Here is a 26,218-nt window from a genome sequence, read left to right on the forward strand (position 1 = left end):
TATAATGCAGCAGTATTTCAAAAACACCTATTGGTCTTAAAACAGCTTTTAAAACATTAGCACAGTATTGAAGGAAATACTGTACTCTAGTTGAGTATGGCTAGTACTCAACTAACAAAAACCAAAACCATGTCATTTGCCAAGAGGACCAAGAGACATGCTTGGAAGATGGATAGACACAGGGCTGAACAGATCTTTTTTCAGATATCTGAGAATAGTCCTTCATTCTGCTAACAGTAGGAAACTCCATGGAGATGTTACTGAAAATGTAGAAATCAATGCCATTCTGAAATTCCTCAAGATGGCCACTATATACCTGGAACACCCTTTACTATTCAAAGTCAAATCAATAGCACAACTTCTTTATGGTGCCCAACTGGGGCACTTTTCCAACTTTGCAATCATTACAAATCGTTCAATCCAATTTTTTAAGGTCAACCCTTCAAGTCCCAAAATGTGTTTGTAATACAACCCTGAAGTTGGAAAAAGGCCCATGAAAATTGAGGCCAGGGTTTGGGTGTTCATACTCAACTATTGTCTCAAACTATCCTTTTCCCCCTTGGCCTCATCCCTGTTAACACAAGGAACAAAGCAGGGGCAACTTAAATCTAAATGTTGGGCTTCTCTTCAAGAATTATCCTCAGCATTGTATATGATCAGGCCAAAGTTCTTATTAAATAGCATTTAGAAGATATCTAGCTCCAGCTGGAACTAGCCAGGGCTGCAACTTTTATTGACAGTGAATCCAATAGGTATTCTGCCTTATCCATTATATACTTATGGAGTCTTGAAGTACCTAGCCACCAGAGGGCCTTTATTCATTCTTCTGAGCTGTTCCTGAAGGCAGATACAGGAAATTTTTCCACCTGAAGGAGCAATACCCCTATACTCTGGACATATAGAAATAACAGAGCATGTGCCAGGCATTTGTACTAGTCTTATCACATCAATATAGTGTTGCTAGGTTTACACAGCAATGATCAAAATCTTTCAGATGATGGCCTATTTCTCAAACCTAATGATTTGTTAGTTGAGTGTTTTGTTATTATATTATTTTTTATCTCCTTATATAATATTTTTAGATTGCTGGTTTTACATATACGTTATAGTTCTTTAATTTTATGTATTTTGTATTTTTTAACTTTTCAAATTCTTACCTATTTGTATTCTACCCTTCCTATGCTGATTTATAATCATAAGATTTGATTGACTTCTATTGTAATATCAGTCACTGAATGATTGGTTGTAAATTGGGGACTATCTACGCATTACAATATTGGGACCTTTTGAATAATTTTTGTTATAGTTAAGAGTTGTGATGTAGAAAATTGAATTTTATACATGTTAATGTTAAAATCTCAGAGTTTGGCATTTTTTGCTGGTTACTGGATTGAAGAAGACATTACTTATTTGAGTTGCCTATTTTTAATAGATGGGTTATGGGATGAAAAGTTTTATATTTATTAGCTATGAAAAGATTATGCAATTGCTTATACTTGCTATGATGAGGCCATGATGAGGGGAAATAGCTTTCTTAAGGAAGGAAGGGGTTTCTTTTTATACTATCGTTCCTTGTTTTCTTTGCATTTTTCTCTTTTTCTTTTCTTCCACTTTGTGTATCTTATATTGTTCTATTAAAATTGTTTGATTATATAAAATTATAAAAATAAAATTATCAAATATAATAAACAATGCAATTATTTCTAGTAATCATTAGCTTGCACATAATAATGAAGCTTCTTGGGTCCTGATTTAGTAGAGCGTCTTATCTTCCTAATGAGTATCCACAGCCATCCTGATGTCATCTGTTATTGTCTCCTTGCTTTCATTTGTTTTCCTTCCTGTTGTATTTTGGTTGGGGTGGTTCTGGAAAAAGCAGAACTCGGAAGAGTATACTAGGAGTGTGATTCTACCGGTTCAGACTGGTTCTATAGAACTGGTTGTTATGATTCTGCATAGTTTGGAGAGCTGTCAAATCATGCTACTGGCTGGTCCCTCCCCTCCCTGCCCCATCCAGTCACTCCTCATCTTGCCCGCCATTGCTAACCTGTCTTTGCCACCATTGCTGCCTGCCTTCTGCCACGGCCATGATCTCCCTGGCCTGTAAGCAAGCCCCGTCGAGTCGATTCCCAAGCCAGCCTAGGCCTCTGCGCTGTCCCCCCCATCTCCCAGGCTTGCACATTCACTTTCTCCCCCTGGTTGGGAAGAAGCCGCATGGCCGCGGCCTTGCTGGCTGGGAGACAGTTCTTCTCCCCCTGGCAGGGAAACTGCACGGCTGAGCTGGCCAGGAGAACAAATTCCCCAATGATTTCTTTGCCTACCTGATTTGAGGCTCTTTCATGTTTCTTGCCATTGTGTGCAGGGAAAGAAAAGTTTGTGTGAGGCTAAAAAAATTTTTTAAATCAATTCCAACTTCTCGCAAAAGAAAGAGATCGTGCGAAGGTGGAATTGAGTGATTTCTTTTAGCCCCAACACAACTTTTTTCCCCTGCACACAATGGCAAGAAACGTGAAGGAGCCTCAAATCAGGTAGGCAAATAAATCCTTGGGAGAAGCGAGGACATCTGGGCAGTGGTGGGTGGGGAAAGCTCCATGGTGTGGTGCTGCAATGGTGAAACAGGCAACAGAGTGGCTGACATGAGGTAAGGAGGTGGCTGCTGCCCTTCTCTTCTCCCTGTTCCTCCTGCTCCCCTTGTGCTGGCTGCTCCATTTCCTGTTTCTACATTGCAGCGCAGCAGCCAGGAATCCATTTTGGTAGCATGGGGGTTAATTTGCCTGGCCAGTTTCCACTGTGCTCAGCAGCAGCTTCGATCAGGTCGCTCCGTCAGCAGCGAAAAAAAGTACCATCGTGATTTGAAACCACCCCGAGGGCTTGCTCACAAACCGCATTCCCCAGCTTCTCTCTAGGCTCAGCAGAGCCAATTTGGCTCATCTTGTCTGTGCAAGCTCACATCATTCTGCCCTGTCTGCTTGGTGTGTCTTTTTAGCTATTTATCTTTTTAGTGTGAAAGGACTGGTGTGTGTATGTGCTTTCTATAGGTCCCTTTTAAGGATACTAGCTTTGGGATTTACAGGATTGTGGGTTGATCTGCTCCCCACCGTCTCCTCCTCCTCCCCTTTTGTCCTTTACCTTTATATAAGTTAGATGGTCCTCCCTGGGATTTGCTGGGTTCTGTGAAACTTGTTATTTAGCTAGTATATGTGTCAGGATCAGGGAGATTGGTTAGCAGTTAGCAAACATTCTAGCTTTTCTTACATGAAATCTGCCTATATTTTTACATCTGTAGGTCTGGTTTTAAGATTGTGATCATATAAAGCAAATAATTCAAAATTAAATTTTTATTGATAAAATGCTGTCTCATCTCTTCATCTTGACACCGGATATGGGATCTGCAGCAAAAAGAAGGCTGGGGAATTCTGGAGGTTGAAGTTCATACAGGCAGCCCTCGATTTAACAACCATTCCCTTCCACCCTCTGTTCCCACCTTTCATTTCATGAACCCAATAACTTTATTCTGGAAATTACATGTCCCTTGAAATTAACAGGAATAATTTCTGTATATACAGGTAGTTCTCAATTTACAACAGTTTATTACGCGACCATTCGAAATTACAATGGCACTGAAATGACTGCTTTTCAACTTACAGTCATTGCAGCATCCTCATGGTCAAAATTCAGATGCTTGTCAACTGGTTCATATTTATGACAGTTGCAGTGTCCTGGGATCATATGATCAACTTTTGCAACCTTCTGACTTAAGAACTGTGTTATTAACTTAACAACTACAGTGACTTACTTAACAACTGTGGCAAGAAAGGTTGTTAAATGGGGCAAAAATCATTTAGTACCAAAGGAGCAGCTGCTCGCATTGTGGCTGCTGCAATTAATATGAGAAGCCCAGATAATGTTTTGAGCACAGTTAACATCTCTAGCCCAATGAGTTCTCCATTAACACTCACCACCATCAACTTGTTACTGCACCAGTGAACATCGCACATCCAGTCACTATCACCTCACCAATGAAACTCCCAAAACCCAATGACATTAGCTGGCCCTTTAAATATAGTCATGAGACCTGTGGAAAGCATGCCTTTCCTTCCCTTCCCCAGGCATTGCCAACCTCTCCCTCCTAATAAAAAAACCTGGAGCAAAAACTTCATGCAGTATTAAAAAGAAGAATAGGAAAAGGGACTGCTGGGTATTGTTTAATAGACTGTTAAATTGGCAAAATGGACTGCTAAATTGGCCACACCTACCCAGTCACATGACAACATGGCCATGCCTACTCAGTCACATGACCACCTAGCCACGCCCAGACAGTCACGTGACCAAGCCACGCCTACCCAGTCACATGACCACCAAGCCATACCCACAAATCAAGCCACGCCCACAGAACCGATTGTTTAAAAATTTGAATCCCACCCCTGGAATATACCGAAGCAAAACAGGATGGCTGTTGGCACTCATTAGGAAGTTAAAAAGCTCTACTAAATCAGGATCCAAGAAGCTGTAATGCTATCTACTACAAAAAACCCTGCTCTTACTGGCGATGCTGATGTGTGGGCGGAATAGCTGTTAAGCAACCAATTTTATATTTTACATCAGGGTCCCCAACCACCGGTCCGCGGACCGGTACCGGTCCGTGGAACAAGTCCTACCGGGCCGCTGGCTTGCTGGCGCGCGCCATCTTTTTGATGAAAAAGTGCTTCCGGTGAGCTTTTCCGGGTAGAAAGCTCACTGGAAGCCTTTCATCAAATAATGGCGGCAGCGCTCGGTGAGCTTTTCCGGTAGAAAGCCATTTCTACCGGAAAAGCTCACCGAAGCGCTGGCGCCCCATCTTTTTGATGAAAAGTGCTTCCGGTGAGGTACCGGCCGCGCCATAAAAGGTTGGGGATACCGGGCCGCGGCGTAAAAAAGGTTGGGGATCACTGTTTTACATCATACTACATGTTAAATAATTCCTGTATATAATAATTACATAAAGATATAAATAATCATAGTTGCAAGAAAGAATGGAATTTTATTAGATTTAACACAAAATTGCTCACAAATAATCATAAGGTAAAGGTAAAGGTTTCCCTTGCGCATACGTGCTGGTCGTTTCTGGCTCTAGGGGGCAATGCTCATCTCAGTTACAAAGCTGAAGAGCCAGCACTGTCCTAAGACGTCTCCGTGGTCAAGTGGCCAGCATGACTAAATGCTGAAGGCGCAAGGAACACTGTTACCTTCCCACCAAAGTGGTTCCTATTTTTCTACTTGCATTTTTACATACTTTCAAACTGGTAGGTTGGCAGAAGCTGGGACAAGTAATGGGAGCTCACTCCGTTATGCGGTGCTAGGAATTCGAACTGCCGAACTGCCAAACTTTCTGATCAACAAGCTCAGCATCTTAGCCACTGAGCCATCGCATCCCACGATAATCATATAATCATAGTTATATTAATACAGAGGAAGATTGAAATTTCACAACAAACGTGAGCTCTCTAAAAAACAGATACATTTGCTGCTTAGACTGATTTATTCTCTTCAGTTGAGGTTGAAGATGTAGTGTTCTTTAACACAAGTATCTCAGATCCTACTAATATGGCATTAGAAAGGGAGAATTCTGTCTCAGAGTGATTTGCCAGGTATATTCCAAAGTTAGTCTGAAAAAAAGAAACATCACATTTGTCAGCTTATATTATGAAATCAAGACTTCCAAAACTAGAATGCAAAAATCTGGACAACTATTAAATGGAAACAAATAGTTTCAGATTATTGTAGTCTACTTATAGTAGCCATAATGAAGCAGATTATACAATATCAACCTACAGTTCTCCTGGAAATAGCAAAGGAAGGCCCATGGTGCCACTGCCAATGAAAATGGAGATAGGGAGGGCTTTGTTTTCACTGGCAGAGGGCGGCAAGATGCAATCACAGCCCGCCAAGCAGAACAAACTAAAAACAAAAGAAAAGGGGAAATGTTTCTCCTTTTGCATTTGAGCATATAAGAATGGACAGGAAAGGAGAAAGGGAAAGTGGAAAGACAAAGATGGGAAGAGAGAAAGGAAGAAAAATAAGGAAAGAAGGGAAGGAAGAAGAAAAGAGAAGGAAAAGGGAGGGAAGGAAGGAAGGAAGGTTATAATGAGTGAGGGTCTGAAGGAAGTCCTACCTTAGCACTTGGCCACTACAGGTGCCCCCGACACAAGTGATGTTGAGCTGGCTAAGCCTACCTCAGCCCCCCAAGGTCAAACACAACCCTGATGTGGCCCTCAGTGAAATTGAGTTTCACACCCCTGGCCTAAGTGATTGATGAATAATGGTTCCTTCCTATTCCTTATTTCTATCATTCTCTGATTTTGCCAGATACCACATTTCTGACCAAAAACGGTACCACCTCCAAAGATTAATCCGTAGAATTTTGGAAATTGCCTAGAATTTTCTCTAATATGTTTTATTAAAAGGATCCCATGGTTGAGGTGGGTGATACTCAAACCAAATGTTTCATCGTTTTTTGGGGGTGGGGGAAAAGAGCTTTACACAGAGAATTTAACTTTGAGGGAGATAGGCAGTTAAGAAATAGTATAAATAAATGTGGAAGATAAACAAACAAACACAAAAAAATAAGTAACTGGTCATTGCATGCATACAGCTCCTTTCTCTAGTTTCATCAGGTATATTTATTTATGAAAGTTATATGTCACCCATTTCACCTAGAGGTGATTATATGTGGCTTACAGTAAGTTAAATAACAAAATAAAATATTTACAATAATAAATAAATAAATTACAAATGAGTTAAAATTAACAACATGGTAAAGAAAGGAGAACACAGGTAGGAGGTGGGCTAGTCCATTAACGATCTCCAGAATGACATTGTGTTCTCAGGCCAAGACAGGTAGTCAAGGACTACCTCTTCCTGCTTTGTTTGTACTTCCATGTCATTAGATATGAATTCTTTTTAGAATTCTTCACTTTATTACCAGTCACCTTTGCTTTACATATTCATTTGAACACTGTCTATATTAAATAATGCCAAAAAGTTTAAGATAAAATTTTAATAATAAAGAAAATAAAGCAGCAAAAGAAGATTGGAAGATTGGATTATTAAAACACCAGTGCTTGTACACTGACCTTTCTGTCTCTAATGGATGACAACCTTTGCAAAAAGTCCTTGTTTCGCTGCCCTGTTTGTTGATTAATGCAGATAACCAGGCACCTGTGACATGGTCCTAAAACCTGAAAGTTACATAGAAAAATTCTGAAATATTACTCAGCTTAGAATGCTAGGCAAATGTAGCGGGAAATGTCCAGCAATTATTTTTACTAGGACTGCGGCAAAGATCAGCTAAACTCTTTAGGCTGAATAGGCTCAGAAAGTGGCCAAATATGTCTTGATTCAAGAAAAATGCTAACTTTTCCTAACTCAGTTGGATAACGGGATATTAAAAGGTAAAGATTTCTCTTATCCAGTTGTGTCTGATCCTAAGGGATGATGCTCATCTCCGTTTCTTAGCCAAGGAAGCCAGCATTGTCATTTGGACAAAAATACATACCTGGTTGAAAAGATGATACAACATATTGATTTAAAACCTGAAATATTTTTGTTAGGGATTTTACCGGAAACTTATAGTAAAGAGAATATATATTTAATTATTCATGTATTAACTGCAGCTAGAACTGTATTCGCACAAAATTGGAAAAGTGAAAGAGATTCCTACTGATGAGAACCTGATCAGGAAAATATTAGAATATGCAGAAATGAATAGACTAACACTGGCAATTAAAGAGAAGGAACAAACCGAATATTATATGATACAGGAGTTATTCTATCGATGGTTAGAGAATAGATATGGAAGTTAGAAACAAAAGACGACCAGCAAAATGTATAAAATATGTTAATAGAATTAAATAAGATAAGGTGAGGATTGTTATAATAGATGTATTATGTATTTTAGTATTAAGAGTAGATAATTAATATTAATGTAATGAATATGGATGTAAATTTTAATCATTATTGCACAAGATATTTGTACCCAGATGATACACTGTTTAAATGAAAGATGGATTGTTTGTATTAAAAATAAAACAAAACATTGTTTTTTAAAAAAAGAGCAGGAAGATGTGATGTGATGGATGCAGATGCCTGGAGGCTGCCTGGAGTTGGAAAAATAGGCTCCCCTCAGGCAAGGCAGAACCTTACTGATTCTTGGTAAGCAGATACTGCTTTCCTACACAGAGTAGGGTGAATAATCTTGAATAATCAATTCCTGCTAGAAGAGCATTTGGAAAGGCCCGATTACAGCTTGAACCACTCATGCCCTTTTCATCTCACACTTGGGATTATTGAAATTCACAAACTTCAGCAGATGCAAAACACAATAATCCATATACTTATGTGACAGTCTCATTGCTGCCATGCAATGGAGTAATCACTAATCATTTCTGGATGCTATTGAAAATGTTACTATAAAGCTCCATATTACTCACAGGGCAATTTCTATGCCTTGAGTTGGCTAATAGTTTTTATATAATAGATCAAAAACTTGCAAAGATGCAGCTGTTTCAGACTGGTAGTGCTACAATAATATTCCTCTTCTCAAAGGAGTATCTTGGCTGCTACTTTAGAGACAGTAACCTCATGAGCAATGCTCCCTTGAGTTGATCACAACTGGACATGGGAAACCTTTAAAAGTTTTTAAAACTTCAATGCAACCCTTGTTATATATCCAGTACAATAACAAAATATAGCCATCTCTTATTTTTATCCCCTTTGATTACAAAACCAATTGCAGAACCAAATGTTCTACAGTGTTTTCAAACCCCACATCATCATTTCCAAAATTCAATACAAATTAAATAAAAATCTTTGGTTTCTCTGATCCAAATCTTTGGATCACTTTCCTCTTTGCCCAATCAATGGCTGATTTCTCAGAAATTGGATAGCAAAAGTGTGCAATGGGAAGCTCATCAACTAATTGTAGCTTCCTTAAGAAGACTGTTTATCTTTCTTGAAATAAGATGTCAGGACATCATTACTTTATACAGAGCCATTCAGCCTTCAGCTTACTTGTTCATCAATGTTCATCAAGGAAAATAAAAAGTTATTCCTTATGAAAAGTTACTCTTGACTTGATAACGAGAGAACAAAAGGGAGAAATAGCTCAACAAGTAGAAATTGCAAATCACTGTGGATCTCTAGACTCTGTAGTTTCTGAGGCTATTTATTGAAAAGCCTAGTTAGAAGTGGTTTATGCTGGTTATCTCTCTTTTCAAGCAGATTCTCCCAAGATAGTTTCCCATAATTTTTCTACCTGTTAATAGTTCACAATTTATTTATTTTTATCCTAGTTTGTTAAAAATAAAGCCTTTTTAAAAATTCAGCATAAGAATTTTTTGGTGCTATTCTTCTTTCTAGCAGGCCTAATAATTCTACAAAGTGGCATATCTCAAATTACTAAATGCAAAGAATCAGCTTTGAAATTTTAAAGGAAAGGATTTTTAAAAAAATGATATGTGGAGACTTATTAAGGTGGAGGAAGATTAGGGCTACTCGTTGCCTTTAAAAAATAATAATATATAACATTTAATCTTCAATTCTTAACACAATTATGCAAATGAAACTTTTCCTGAATTGCATCTAATAGTGGCAAAAAAATGTCTTCACCACCTCTTTTTTCTTGTTTCTTGATACTGCCTTCATCTAATTTCATATCTGAGAAAGATTTTTATCATTAGTTATATCAGTGTTAAAATACTGTTTCCCCTTATCCCAACACAGATCTTGCTATGGATACAATGTCATATGATTCATTAACCAGTTTTCAGTGTCAGGTAATCTTAAGAGGCACAATCAGCCCAGAACCAATTAACCATCATAGCAGTGGTGGGATTCAAATTTTTTTACTACCGGTTCTTGGGTGTGGTTTGATGGGTGTGGCAGGGTAAGGTTACTGCAAAATCCCATTCCCTCCCCACCCCACTAGCCTGCTTTCCTGCTCCATTCTCCTGTGCAGGGCAGCCAAAGACGACCCAGCCAACCAGCTGGGACTCAGGAGGCAGTGAATAGAGGGGGCAGGGCTAGTCAGAGGTGGTATTTGCTGGTTCTCTGAACTACTCAAAATTTCCGCTACCAGCTCTCTAGAACTGGTCAGAACCTGCTGAATATCACCTCTGCATCATAGGTTGCTGTAGTTATACTCTGTCTCTTCTGATTTCTGAATACTTATCTTTTGGTTCATTCTGATTTTGACAACAGGAGAGTTTATTTCCCCCCCTCCCAGCTTTCTGAAGAGATTCCAAGTTCAGAGATTTATACCAGACTTAGATTAGACTGTACTAGAAAATGTTTTGAACAACAACCAAAATCGTAAGAAGTTTCAAATATTTTCTCTACCAAAAGCTGGTATTTTGAACACTTTAGCTTGGAAAAATGTGAGGAAAGAACTTAATTGAAAGAATGTATAAAATCAAACATGATTGGCTCAATTCTTATCATAATGTACCTATACATGATCTACCTATGGATTAATTACCCCAGGATGAGGTGACAGCTACTAATGTAATTAGTTTTGAAGGAGATTTAGATAATTTTATGAAAAACAAAGCTATTGATCATGAAGATTCAGTATTACCCCTGAATTGAGAATCACATGCTGTTAAATACCAGCAGAAAACAGCAAGATATGTTTGCAGTTTCTGTTTGAGCCAACAAGGTTAGTTTGGTTATAGTCTCTACACGAGATAAAAAAGCTGCTATCTTAACCTATTTAATAGGTTATTTAATAGGTTAATATTATTTTCTAGGATCACTTTTGGTTTCCTGCTTTTTGTTTTCCTCATTAGGCTTTGCAATTACAAAAGAGAGCTACAGCCATTCCATACCCTGAAATGTAGAGGACCAATGGCAATCTGATCCCAGAAGTCTTCTTCAAACGGCTCATTTGTTTTGATAACAATGTTGGCCCGAAATCGATAAATTAATTCCTGAGGAAGAAATGATTCACCTAGGCTGTTTCACAGAGACAAAGAATAAAACAATAATTTAACTGGAATGAGACATAAGTTTAGTTTAGTAAAAATGTAATAGAGACAAGCTTAATTACACAAGCTTAATTGTAAAAGTAAAATATAGTAATATTGGGAACAATTGCAAATTAGAGGCAGAGTTACAATAAAAAATCCACAAATAAGAAAATAAAAAGTTCAAAATTGTCTAATGCAAATGCTATTACAGGTAACCCTCGACCTATGATAGCCTGCTCACTATGGTTACAAGTGGTGACAACCATGACGCAGTTTTGTTTAAGGACACTGTCCCCACTCTCCCTGATGTCACCATGAAATGAATGTATGTTAAATAAACATTGGGTACCACATAGGTGTGTGTGTGTCATGTGAGATCTGCCAGTTGGATCCATTAACACGGAAGATAAGCAGCAAAAAGCCAAAAACACCCCAGCAGAACAACCTATCTAGATTAAGGGCCAATGCCATGTTCCAATGCTGGAGAGGCTTTCAAACAAACCTTTGTGTTTAGCTGGCCATCAGGAGACTACAAATATCTCCTGGTACTTATTAGCCTTTTAGGAGCCAGCAACCTGCATGCAAAGGTGGTAGTTTTAGGACAAGCTTTCAAAAACTTTTCTCTTACTTAAGGCTGGAAAAAGGGAGACAAAATTTGTAAGTTACTTACCTTGATGAGTAACTGCCAGGCTGAAGTGTAAAGGGAGAAAACAACACTGAAGAAAATGTTCAGCTCAAAAGAAAAACCAGCCACTTTAATATAATGGTTCAAATCATCAGGCTAGAAATGGAGAGACTGTGAGTTCTAAGTCCTGCCTTAGGCATGAAACCAAATTGGTCATTTTGAGCCAGTCTCTCTCTCAGCCCTAGGAAAAGAGCAATTGCAATCCAGAACTACAACAAATTAAAGTAGAAAAGTAAAATGGAAAAAGAAAGGAATGAATACAAAAGCAAAAGTGCAGTGAGACTAAAATACAGGTTGTCCTTGACTTATAATAATTGGATTTGTTCTTGTTGTTAAGCAGTTGTTAAGAGAAACACTTATAGCATATGTGACTACTTTGGTCAATAATCGCAATCCCAGCATTCACAGTTGTCATTAACTCCAAATTTTAAGTGAATAGAGCAAATGTGCCATCTGCTTGATTTGAGAGCAAAATGGATATCTGGTGGAGGTTCCAGCTTCTTGTATAGCTGAAACCCACCTCAGAGGTAGTCCTTTTGCTCTCAAATGTTCCCACAGCCTGCCAAGGGATTTCCATTTTCTGCAATCCATGATTTCAATTCCTTTCCACCCCTTCCACTTGCAATATTTCCTGTTGGCTTCCTAACTGACTTTCTGAGGAAGCTAGCAGAGAAAATGGCAAATGACAATCACGTGATTGTGGGGCACTTGGCAATCAGTTGTAAATGTGAGCCAGTTGCCAACGATCCCAAATGCAATCACATTATAGCAGGGCATGTGTATGTATGTGCAACATTTTATGATGGTTGGAAGTGCTTTATGGGTGTTGTAACTTTGAACGATTGTGAAATTACTGATCATAAGTCAAGGACTACCTATAGAAGAAAACAGAAAAAGAGCTACCGGTAGGTATAAAAAAAGATATAAAGACATAAAAATGGCTTCCAATATTTTTCATAATGGTTATTAAGTACAATTATATTTTATCTTCTCTCTCTAAAGTTATTTCATGACACTCTTCTTTCTATAATCTCTCCTGTCTATTATCAAATCACAGTTCATATTTTCTTTTTTATGCAAAAAATCTTGAGGTTTCAGCAGGGATGGGGTTCAAATTTTTTAACAACCGGTTCTGTGGGCATGGCTTGCTTGGTGGGCGTGGCCAACTCAACATCACTCATATTGAGGCACGCATCTCCTCGCCTGGCCTCTCATGACTGTGGGGATGCTGCAACAGTCATAAGTGTGAAAAATGGTCATAAGTCACTTTTTTCAGTGCCATTGTAACTTTGAATGGTCGCTCCACACAAGCAAAGTACCAGCAAAGGAGGGGAAAAAACTCCAGAGAAGTTCCGGAGACAGGAAATCTAGTCCTGCCAAGAATGTAATAAGGGTTAACAGAGAAGCAATTTCTGTAAGCAACACCAGAATGTTTCCTTCCTGCCTTCCTTACAGGATTAGGCCAGTAATTTCTTCTAACAACCGGTTCTCTGAACTGCTTAGAATGTTAACAACTGGTTCTAGCGAATAGGTGCGAACTAGTAGAATCCCACCCCTGGGTTTCAGTCAATAATATTTGTAGATGTTGTCTCTTCTCCAATCAATAAATGCAAATCATTTGTGAAAAATCTGGTCAAGAAAGTTGTTCAGGCTCACCAGGAGTCAAAACTGACTTGAAGGTGCCTATACTTGTTCCCACACACAAAGGACTACTTGGTAGGTAGAAATGGGGGTAGAATGGAAAATGGCTTGGAGATAGAGGATGCCATCAGAATGTTGATGGAAGGATTTCTAGGGTGAGCTGCTATTTGGGAATGAGGTTAAAAATGTGACAGTCTCAGTACTATACCATGGCTTGAACCTAGACTTAAGTCCATGGATGATCTCTTGAAAAGGAAATACAACTGCCTCTTTCAAGGCAGGCAATACCATCCCTTCCCACACAGAGGTATTCATCCTGCTTGGATACAACCAACTTCCAAGAAGCCTTAATTAACCATAAGAGGCATAGACACAGTTTGGCAAGCTGAAAGCCAAGAGGAGCCAAGTCATTTCCTCAGGATCAGCTGATTCAAATTCCTTTCAGGTAACAGCTCAGACATGTTTAGTCACTTCCAAAGGATTTGCTCAGAATCCAATTCTGAGTGAAGTCAAGCAATTTTTTTGTTTTGAGAAATTCTGATATGATTTTTCACAGCAGCCCTGTAAGAATTCCCACATTGCCTCATTACCCAGGAGGTCCCTCATTACTCATAAAAGTCATACAAAATGTAGCTGCTATTCTTATCCTCATTTATAAAGATGTTGTATAGCACTACAGGAAAGTCTGGGGCATTCCAGATATGAGTCTTGGTGGCGCAGTGTTTAGAGTGTAGTACTGCAGGCTACTTCTGCTGCAGCCAGCTGCCTGTAATTTGACAGATCGAATCTCACCAGGCTCAAGGTTGACTCAGCCTTCCATGGTGGGTAAAATGAGGATCCAAATTGTTGGGGGCAATATGCTGACTCCGTAAACCGCTTAGAGGAGGGCTATAAAGCACTATAAAGCGGTACATAAGTCTAAGTGCTATTGCTATTCCACTCACTTTGCAGAACCATTTATGAGCAATCCTCAATGGAGATGTTCAGCTAATTGCAAATCTAATGGGCTGAACTTTCTAGTCCACATATATATCTTTTTAAACAATTTGGGGAATAGCATTATCGATCATGCTATAGCAGTTTTGTATTAACAGGTGTAATACCGTATTTATCGGCGTATAACACGCACTTTTCCCCCCCTGAAAATAGGGGCAAATGATGTATGCGTGTTATACGCCGATATAATGTTAAGAAGCCTTCGGTGAATGCTGCTGGGATCGGGATCAAGGACACAAATGAAAGAAGGGGAGGGAGGAAGCAACCAAGCCTGTCCTTCTCTCTGGGTCAGCTCTCTCAGTCGCTCTCTCGCTCCTCCACCAGCACAGGAAGAAACTGCTTCAAAGAAGCGGGGGCTTTTCCTGTCGCCGCAGCTTCCCTGAAGCGCCCGTTTCTCCCCACCCCACCCCGTCCGCCCGCCCGCCCGCCCGCAGTGCTCCGTTCTGCCTGCCTGCCTGCCTTCGTTAATGGTTGAATCGGAACAGCTTCGGCTGAGTAAAAGAGGCGAATAGTTATTATTCTCAGCCGAAGCTGCTCCCAAACAACCAGAAACTAAGGCAGGCAGGCAGGCAGGCAGGCAGAATGGGACACTGTGGATTGAAGCGCGCGGGTGGGAGTGGGGGTGAAACGGGCGCTTCGGAATAGCTGCGGCGACAGGAAAAGCCCCCCGCTTCTTTGAAGCAGTTTCTTCCTTGGATGGTGGAGCAGCGAGAGAGCGAAGCCTCCTTCTCTTCTCTTCCCCCGGTCCTTGCAAAATTTTCTGCTTGAAACCGGTCCCTGGTACAAAAAAGGTTGGGGACCACTGATTTACCTTATAAGTGGTAATAATATTAATAAAAAAAAAGTTCTGAGCTACCCTTATTTTGCTTCAAAGTTTTTATTTAGAAATTTAATTTTTTTTCCTGAAATTTCCCTCTTAAAATGAAGATGCGTGTTATACGCCTGTGCGTGTTATACGCCGATAAATACGGTATTTAAATCTGATTAATCCACTGCACAGAGTGGTTGTAAAGAAAATAGGAGAGAATAATATTAAGTATGATTATCACCTTCAGTTATATGTTAGAATGATGGGAGAAGCAAGAGAAAATTACAAACTATAAAGATCTTCAAATAAAAATAGAATGACTATATGACAAAAGATAGTAAACTTAGTATCAAAAGTGATAAGCACCTTGGAACATTACTTGAATAACCATTTGCATTGACAAAATCACCATCATTCAATCGCAAAAGGCAGTTTACTTGGAACAGCCTACCTCTTGCAACAATACCCTCGAAAACCCCATCAAACAACATCTTCCTATACTTTGGGAAGGACTTGATAAGTAAATAAAAATTGCAAATTCAGTCTATACATCTGGTTGACTATACATTTGTTACTTGCTACAATAACTTCAAGCAGAGTTAAACAGTCTGAGATGCTTTAAATTTAGATTCCTGCATTGAACTGGGGATTAAACCTGATGGTTTAAATGTCCCTGACCAACTCCATGATTCTATTAGCAATAGCAAAACCAATTGTTCATATTCCTGCTTTCCAGCTCTATGGTTCTATAACAAGTTGCAATGCAGAAATGCCAAGCTGCCTACAGGAGCACAAATGATGTAAGTATTGTGACAGTACTGGAAAGCAAATTCCTCCCTTTTTCTATTTGTTATACTTAAAAGGAGCATCATTGTAATACTGGCTGTTTTTATCATGTTGATAAAATTTTCAGATCCTGCATAGTTTGTATAGTTGAATTAAGTATCTTAGCCTGAAATATGGTTATTAAAGTGGCATAAAAATGCACAAGGCAAAAAAATGGGTTTTTTTTTTTATAGAAAACTAAATACCTACCTTGTAGTAACCTGTTCTCTCAGTTGTAAAATACTTGTCATATTTATCAGGAGATACTGTGCTTCATTTACTAAGGAAAGTGAAGGAATTACAGCTGGGATCTCTCCTAAAGTACAAACAGTGTAAAATGATAATAGAATTAGTGAAAATAAAAAATCCATTTTCTACTACAGGGCACTGAACATACAGTGAAACACAAGTATTGCTTCTACTTAAATATTTGAAGCCAGCTATTAAATGCATCTTTTACATTAGGTACATGTTCTATGTTCAGCTCCATCATACATAATACCACAACTGAGTCACAATTTGCATATTGCACAGGCTTTAAATAGACTTAATTAATTGGAAGCATTTTGCTTACATAATATGCTGTACAGTAAACTTGGGGAAAACAAAACATTAAAGTAAATTGCTTTTAAGTATATTTTAGAAATCCTAAAATGTTCGTATATTATTATGGTGATTGGATTTTTATTTATAACTCTAGTGTCTTTAATATTTTCAATATTATTCATTCTCTAACGAAGATATAAAATATTTACCTTTTTTATTCTTCTTAGAAGTATTTCTTTTGAAGCTTGAACTCTGCCTAATCAGGCGACATTGTCGACCGAGAAACTTAGTAAACCAATCAGCTAGTTGCTCCCCACAATCATATGTCTGCACTCTTTAATGAACAAAAATAAAAGAAATATGAGAATCCAAAGTCTACTTTGGCTGCAAAACTGTAATTACAATATATAATTTAATATCTATTTATTGCCACTCAGAATTTTGCTATAGCTGTTATAGCTGCATTCTGTATTCAGATGCAAACATTCTTTCAGGAGATCTATAGGCTTCTCCTTTCTTTGAGAATTGACGCCTGGTGACCATTTGGACTATTCCCTGCAAGATTTCAGATGTGGTTTGTCCTTGCCTCAGTTCCAAGGATGAGAGAGAGAGAGTGACAAGCCCCAAATCACTCAACTATATTTGTACTATGTGGGAACTCAAGAGTCTCCTACTTTCTAGCCTGATACTCTTAAGTACTACATCAAATTGGCTCAGCTACTTTTATTCAGATTGAATATAATAACATAATCTTGTGAATTAGGTTATGTTGTTCCTCCTCTTGCTACATACAATTAGCAATAGCAATAGCACTTAGATTTATATACCGTTTTATAGTGCGTTACAGCCATCTCTAAGTAATTTACAGCCAGCATATTGTCCCCAACAATTTGGGTCCTCATTTTACCCACCATGGAAGGCTGAGTCAACCTTGAGCCTGGTGAGATTTGAACTGTCAAATTTCAGTCAGCTGGCAGTCAGAAGTAGTCTGTAGTACAGTACTCTAACCAATTCAATGAATAAGCTATCTATCTAAGCCACTTCCAAATATTATTTAAAAATACATTTTCCCCCTTGTCACCTAGCAATGGATCTTGCATTTCTCTAAAAATATTATATTCCTTGTTCTCTATAGTCTTACAGGTGCTGCAATTATTTTTCTTTAATTCTTGTTTTTAGTATTTCTACAGCTATGACCAGAATTGAGCCCAAAATTTCCATTGCTAAGCAAGAGAGTTGTAAATGGATTTTATCCTATTTTAAGACCTTTCTTGCTACAGTTGAATCACTGCAGTTGTTAAGTTAGTAACCTGATTTCTTTATTGACTTTTCTTGTAAAAGAAGTCATCTGGAAACTAGTACAAGTAATCCTTGACTTATGTGCACAATTGGGATCAAAATTTCTGCTGTTAAGCCAGGCAATTGTTAAGAGAATTGTACCTGATATAACCTTTTTTTGCTGTGGTTGTTAGGTGAATCACTGCCATTAATTGAATCGGTCGTTAAGCAAATCTGGCTCTCCCTTTGACTTTATTTATTGGAAGCCAGCTGGGAAGATTGCAAATGGCAATCACATGACATCTGGGACGCTGCAACTGTTATAAATACAGCCCAGTTGCCAAGCATCTAAATTTATTTTTGACTGCCGCAATGGTTATTAAGTGTGAAAAACAGTCACTTGTCCCTTTTTTCCCTTTTTAACTTGTTATAACTTTGAATGATCACTAAATGACTGGTTGTATTCTATATTTCATGTGCAAGTAGTACAACACAAATTACAACAGCACTGAAAAAAGTAATGTCCTTGTACTTATGACAGTTGCAGCATCCACTCAGTCAAAATTTGGGAGCATGGCAGCTAGCATGTATTTATGATGGTTGCAACATCCCAGGGGCCATGAGACTGCCATTTGCAATCTTCCCTCCAACAAAAGTTGATGGGGGAAGCTGGATTTGCTTAATGACTGAGTGATTCATTTTATGGCAGTGATTTACCTAACAACCATGGCAAAAAATGGTAATTATTGGGTGCAATTCTCTTAATAATTGCTTTGCTTACTAGCAGAAATTCTTATTCCAATTGTGGCATGTCAAAGATTACCTGTACTGGTTTACAGGAGTTTAGACAATTAGGCCTTTTTCTCAAAATCAATATATTGATATGCCTGTCTCTTTTGTAGAGTTGGCTGTATAATTTGTTTCCACTTAGCTTTACTATAACTATCCATTGTTTGAAAGTTAGAGATAATAAAATTTAAAAAACTGATTAAAGATCTATTGGTGTTCTTTTATCTGCTCCTTCTTTCTTGAGATAAAAGAGAAAAGGGGAAAAGATCCAAAAAGGAAAAAGATCCTTACAGTTCTGAGTTTAAAGCAATGAATATTTGACGCAACTATACCTTTTCAATAAAAAAAAATATTTGGTTTAAAAAAGTTCCCAAGTGAAAAATAATTCACTTATTCATTCAAAGATTCACATTTGTGTTCAAACTGCTATTCTCCATAACAAGTTACTCTATCCTACTACTGCCACTTGTAAGACACATTTGCATACATACACAGGGATGTGTATGTATGAGGAATGTATGAATCTACAGCTCATTCACGTAACTGAGATTAATGAGAAATTGTAGTGAAACAATTTCACTAATGTTAGTGAAATTACAAAGGTAATCATTAGTCTCCATTATGAAATGTTTTCACTATGTAAATTTTCACTTCTTGCACCTGTCCTACCCACCTGTGAGAACAAACTTTGCTTTGACATATTTCTGTTAAAGTTCCCCCATCTTCTTCTAAGGATACAGAAATGGGATTCATTCCTATGAAAAGAACAGAGAAAAATTCACTAAATAAATCTGTGTGAACTGTTGGTTTATTTCAAAGAGTGATAGTTAGACCAAGATTTATAATGCTGATGGTACTTTCACTGTTGAGTTCAATGCTTGATCATATAAAACCATTAATAACTGTCAGAGTTTGCAGCAATCCAACCAGCACACAAGTAAATAATTCAGCAGGATTCATTTATAGAAGAAACTTGTTTATATACAATAATATAAAACATGATGCATGTATACAATACCCATGCAGTAGAACCAGAACTCAGAATCCAGAAGTCATAATCACAGAAGCAACTCGTATATATATTGATCAGGCAAGCTAAGCCACGCCCAGGCTCTGAGCCATCTGAGTCACCAAACAATCCTCATTGGCTGACCTGTTACCATGTCTATTCCAATTCATGAACTCTCATACACTGACACCCATTTGGGAGTGATGTTTTCATTTTCAATGAATGCAACTGGCAAATCCTTGTAAATATACTTTAATTCTATTCATAATTCATATTGGTTTATTTTTTGTAATTGATTTTTTTAAAGGACCAGTTTCAACTTTTATTAATGAGTACTAAGTGCAAGAGGTGTATCTTGAGAGTTGCTGATCCTCCTATGTAAATGGCTGCTTCCTGCTAACTAAAATAGTCTATAGGAAGAACACAAGACAATCATTTTTATTGAGTGATTTCCCTCAATGTATGAACAGGAAGAACAAACAAGACTGTTAATGAAGTTTGGTAGACATTCCTGCTAGACCTCGGAGGGATTTTTTTTACTTCAATAGCTCTCTCCCATAGGTGATTCTTGATACGTCATCCACATAATCTTCAGTGTCCTTATCCACTGCACAGATCTCAGTCTTAGGGCTTTTTCCTAAGTTTGCCTGCTATTTCTGACCTCCCATACAAAGTTCACAACATGCTTCCTCAAAGGGCAGCTGCTGCTGGATTGTCCCTTCATTTCCCACTGAGCTTTTCCTGGTCTTGATATTACTTTATCTCTTACTTCATTACTTTATTTCTTACTGGGCTTCTCCACTTACGTCTCCTAGCAGCTGCGGATATGGTGGACAGGAACGAAAGATGGCTGAAGAGCTCCAATAGTCTTTTCCCTGAACAACTCAAGAATGCTGTGAGGTCTCCTGTCTCTCCTTCTCTTCCCCTCTCTCTTCTGCCTGCCTAGGGAACTGGGCAGGCTAGGAATGTCCACCTTATTTGCTGGACAGTAGAGAGCTGTGGCTATTGTGTTTTGCTCAAGCTACTTGGTGGAAGAAGCAGAAAATCAACAAGATCGATGAAGCTGAAGCTCTTGAGCTTGGCTTGGGGCATTGGTCACTCTGTGAGAGAGCACAGCAGGAAGAATTGGGCTGTACAGACTGTGACTGACACAAGACTGGAATTGGGATCAAACTCAGAATGTCAGTTAGCTCTAGAAACACCAGATGTCTGGACTGTAGCCACAAGAATACATTAATACATTTGTATGGAGCTAATTTGCCCCTTGTGGCGCACAAGGGATAACACAAAATTGTGAACTAAATGCATTAGCATGTTCAGGCAGCCAAACTACTTTGTGATTATACTGTAAACTTTCTGGCTTCCGAACACATTGATATGTTCACAATGACCCTTCTCAGATCCAGATGATAAGGAAGTTCAAGTGGAAACACAGTTCATATATGCCAGCTTAATGCTGAAAGACTCAATAGATCAAAGAGCCAATTTATTTCCATGTTTATTAGAAAATCACATCAACACGGCCATTTTCCAAAAAACATATACTGAAAATGAAAAAGAAGAGTAAATCCAGTGATACAACTTACTGGTGCTGTTGTTGTTTATCACCACAGTTATGGCATGCCAACCTGCATCAGGAGTAACATTGAGAATGTATCACTGATAGAGACATCCACAACTAAACTTCAAAAAATCCTTCAGGAGGGCATAGAGCCTATTGTAAAAAAAAGGTGATGCTAGCCATCCACCATGACAGACACTTGAGATAAATACTAAGTTGCCTTATGAATTGTCTCCCTCTCCAAAGAACCAAGAAACAAGAAGCATACCACTTACATCAAGAGAATGCTCAGGACACTACAACAAACACGTAAAACACATATTGACTATTCATGCCCTTTCATTGCAGATGAAGTCAATACTATTACCAAAACCATCAAATGGAATAAAGCATCAGGATTTGATGCCATCCATCTGGAATTCCAGATAAATTATGGGCAACACACACATAAACTAATCAATTATGTTTTACTCACATACTGTCTCCAGCAGCTACTTATCAACACATTTTAATAAGGCAAAATGATATCAACTTTAAGTCTAGTTAAACTAAAAGACAATAGAAAGCTACTCCCCAATAGCCCTTTTAAGTTCTTGCTGTAAACTCTTAGAACGACTATTCTTAACAAGATCGGTCCTACAGTTGAATAACATCTCTGTGTGGAACAAATAGGATTTCGACAAAATTGAAACTGCTAAGCCTACCAAGTTATACTGAAGCAGGATTCCAATGAGGCCTTAAAACCACAGTAGTTTTTGTGGACCTGACTGCAATGTATGGCAGAGTCTGGAAGGAAGATTTATTATACAAATTACAACTGATCATCATCCCATGTCAAAAACTATCCATTTTATTAATAATATGCTGAGCAACAGGACTTTTCAAATAATAATGGGGGGTGGGTGTTTAGAAGATTAAATAATGGCCTACCACAGAGCTCTGTGCTGGCTCCCATATTGTTCAACTAATGCATAGCTAAGATGCTAGATAACAAAAGATTGAAATTTGCTTATGCAGATGACCAGGTCCTAGCAGCCCAAAAGTAACATACAGAGTACAGGTGTTAAACTTGATTTCAATGAATAGTATGGCCCAGAATTTTGGATACAATATAGAATTAGGAGAATGGGAGAAAATATGGAGTGTAAATTATAAATTAACTATATCCTCAGTATACAAAGAAAACATGTATTACAGATGGTATTTAGCCCCAACAAGATTGGCAAGAATTTATCCCAACACAAGCCCAAAATGCTGGAAATGTAAGAAGGTTTGACAGTACATTTTATCACATGTGGGGCTATGCCCCGAGACTAGGACATTCTGGATTCAAATTAAAAACTGGCTTCAAGAGATTACTGGTTATCAGATTGAGCTCAGACTGGAAACCTTCCTTTTAGGAATTATTAAAGATAGAATACCAAAATAAATAAAATATTTATTGTTACATATTACAACAGCCACCAGAATAGCCTTTGCACAGGTATGGAAAACTCCCAATATTCCTAAAGAAGAACTGATATTACAAAAAGAAACAGAAAATGCCAAAATGAATATGTTAACATTGAAATTGAAAGAAAGAGATGACTCTGATTATTATCTAATCTGGAATAAATGGCATGATTGGTTAGCAAACAGAACAAAAAAATAAGTCAAGAAACTTAACTGTAAGAAACCTTAAGAATGTACCATAAAATGTAAATTTGTAAATTATGTAAAAATATAGGAATAACAATTATAATTAGTTATTAATTAATATTAGATAAATATAAATACAATGTGTATTATATATATTTAAAAATATTTATGATAAGAACATATGTATAGATGTCAAGAATGTTGTTGAAACTATGATGCTTTATGTTGAAAATTAGAAACACATATTAAAAAAAACTTGATTTCATTGAGGGCTGCATCAGGGTTGTGTTTGATCTCAGTGAGTTCAGAGTGGGCGTGGCCAGCTCGATGTCACTCATGTCATGGGCGCTTGTGGTGGCCCAAGCACCCTGCCAGCAAAAACGGGTTCCCAAGCTCCATTTTCAGCTGTGATTACCTCCTGCAATTCTCTGCCAGTGAAAACAGAGCTCCATTTTCGTTGACAGAGGCATCATGGGGTCAATCCTTTGCTGTTTCCAGGGCAGCTCTAGGGGCCAGATCTAAGCACCCTGTAGGTTGGATCTGCCTTGAGTTTGACACCCCTGATATAGAGGATGGTAACAACTCCCTCATAGAAACTAAAAGCTCTGAGGAAGTTCTTTGCTGACTGGAGGCTCATCCCCAGCTTGAGCAAAACAGAAAACATTTGTTACCACCTTAATAACCGAAAAGCAAAAAAAGTCCTGGTGGTATACTTCTATAGCAGCCTGCTGTCTTACCCCCCCTTTTGAAAATATCTTGGCACTCTTACAAGAAATGCTGCAGCAAAAATTAATACTAGAAATTGCATGCTTCAGGGAGCTTCTGCTTCTATGCTCAGAACATCAACATTGGGATTCGTATTATACAGCTGAATACTGCAGCTCTGTCTGGATGAACAGCTGCCATATAAACAAATTGGAAGCCAGAGTAAATGATACAATGTGAATAATAATAATAATAATAATAATAATAATAATAATAATAATAATAATAATAATAATAATAATAATAATAATAATAAGTGAGTGTATGAAGATCCCACCAATCTTATGCCCACAGATAAAGGCAGAATGCATCAATTACCACTGCTAGCAAGAGGAAAACCTTCTACGCACAAAATCCACCTGCGCCTTCTATAACTTTGTAAACACCAAACTTAAAGACTCAAAAACCATCCCACCCCTAAAAGGACTTAATGGGAAAGACTACAGCGATGAAGCTGTTAAGGCAAACCTCTTCAACACGTTCTTCAGTTCAGATTTTGTAAACAGTAATGGCTCATGCCCCATATTTCCTAATCATAACACAATTAACTGCAATGCTCTACTATATATTGAAGTAGATCACTTTACTGAAGATAGCGTAGAAAATGCACTACGTTACCTAAAACCATCTTTATCTATTGGCCCTGATGGCTTTTGTGCATACTTCTTAAAAAAGCTCTCTACTGCCATAGCAGAACCCCTAAGCATAAGGAGCTGGTTCTGAGATATCATTCAGAACCAGCTCCTTACCAAGCCTATGGTCTTTAGCAATGGTCATCCCTATCTTCAAAAAAGGTTATCCCTGCCTGGTTGAAAACTACAAACCAATCTCATTCTGTTGTGTCACATACAAAGTTATGGAATTAATCATTAACCAATGCATTACCTTTCATCTAGAGTCAAGTAACCTACTCTCCAATAAACAATTTGGTTTCAGAAAAAAATTGTCCTGCAATTTACAACTTCTATACTGCAAAAATATATGGACTACACTACTTGACCAGGGTAAAGCAATAGATGTAATTTACATAGACTTCTGCAAAGCCTTTGACTCAGTGGTACATGACAAACTACTATTAAAATTAAACTCTTACGGCATTTCCGGATCCTTTCATAAGTGGATTACTGTCTTCCTGTCAAACAGGTAACAAATAGTTAAAATAAGAAACACCCTATCAAACCCTGCACCAGTTAATAAGCAGTGTCCCCCAAGAGAGCATTCTAGGACCCATACTCTTTACACTCCATATAAATGACCTTTGTGATCATCTTATAAGCAACTGCGTCTTCTTCACTGATGACGTAAAACTATTCAACACCACCGGCAATGTTACCATCCTTCAAAGTGACCTTGATTATGTGTCTGAATGGTCAAACAGTTGGCAATTCCAAATCTCAACCAACAAATGCTCTGACCTACACATTGGTAAAAAAATCAATAGACCAAATACAAGCTAGGTGGATATGACCTTGCTGACAATCCCCATTCTGTCAAGAACCTTGGAGTACTCATATCGAATGACCTAAGCTCCAGAACTCACTGCAACAGCATTGCCAAAAAGGCTTTAAGAGTTGTAAATCTAATCTTATGAAGCTTCTCCTTTGGTAATACTGATTTGCAAACTAGGGCATACAAAACCTTTGCTAGACCAATACTTGAATACAGCTCCACTGTCTGGAATCCGCACTGTATATCAGACATTAATACAATTGAGTGAGTCCAGAAGTATTTTACAAGAAGAGTACTACACTCCTCTATACCACCAGACTTGAGATTCTAGGCTTAGACAACTTTGAACTACACCGACTAAAATTGGACTTAAGCATGGTACATCAAATTATATGTTACAATGTCTTACCAGTTAATGAATATTTCAGCTTTAACCAGAACAACATAAGAGCACACAGCAGATATAAACTTAATGTAAACCACTCCAAACATGATTGAAAGAAGTACGATTTCAGCAACAGAGTGGTCAATGTCTGGAACTCGCTACCTGATTCTGTTGTCACCTGCTCAAACCCCCACTCCTTTACCCTCAAACTAACCTCTATTGACCTCACCCCATTCCTAAGAGGTCTGTAGGGGGCGTGCATAAGGACACAATCGTGCCTACCGTCCCTGTCCTATTGTCCTCAATAATTAGACCCATTTCATGTATTTATACTTATGTTTATGCTTATTTCTATTATAGTGTAAGCGTTTGACAAAATAAATAAATAAAATAAATAAATAAACTGGAAAGTAAGCTGGATTATCAAATATCCAGATTCCAGATAAAATATATCTGACCCAACACAAAAATTAACAGCATTGAAAGTGGATAGAGAATCCTCTCCTGAATGTGATATGGTGCTTCTCACTAGACAGGGATCATATATTGACTAGCCGCCATTTGAGAGCTTATACAGGAAGAAAACTATATTTTTCCTTCCAACTAACAAATGCTGCATTTAATTGGATAAATGGCATAAATATTAATAGAGAAAACACTAATTCCATTTTTATGAACCAACATATTTCAAAACATAAACTATTTATATATAACTTATTGAATTCCTCATGCCTTACAAAGTTCACTAGTATTATGTCTCCTTTTATATATTTTTACTATTGCTCGGGAAACAAGGCCCAGTGTAACTAAAAGTTGGGTTGGATAGATGCAGGCTTCTCA

At 38.0% G+C, this 26,218-nt stretch overlaps 1 protein-coding gene across 2 annotated transcripts in view; it reads right to left on the reverse strand.

Moving 5' to 3' along the window:
• Nucleotides 1–5,000: 5,000 nt before the first annotated feature.
• MOCOS (molybdenum cofactor sulfurase) overlaps nt 5,001–26,218 on the reverse strand; it is a 60,235-nt gene continuing 39,017 nt past the window's right edge. For both annotated transcript variants that reach the window (XM_087947119.1, XM_026678307.2), the window contains exons 10-15: nt 19,245–19,326; nt 16,714–16,838; nt 16,169–16,274; nt 10,863–10,989; nt 7,113–7,217; nt 5,001–5,645 (exon numbers count right to left, since the gene is read on the reverse strand). In XM_087947119.1, coding sequence (XP_087803245.1) covers nt 5,508–5,645; nt 7,113–7,217; nt 10,863–10,989; nt 16,169–16,274; nt 16,714–16,838; nt 19,245–19,326 — 683 coding nt within the window. In that variant the 3' untranslated portion in view covers nt 5,001–5,507. The remainder of the gene's footprint in view (nt 5,646–7,112; nt 7,218–10,862; nt 10,990–16,168; nt 16,275–16,713; nt 16,839–19,244; nt 19,327–26,218) is intronic.

This window comes from Notechis scutatus, chromosome Z, assembly GCF_049901735.1.
Source record: "Notechis scutatus isolate UNSWTSFEM ecotype Mainland chromosome Z, rNotScu1.2, whole genome shotgun sequence".
Lineage (NCBI taxonomy): Eukaryota > Metazoa > Chordata > Lepidosauria > Squamata > Elapidae > Notechis > Notechis scutatus.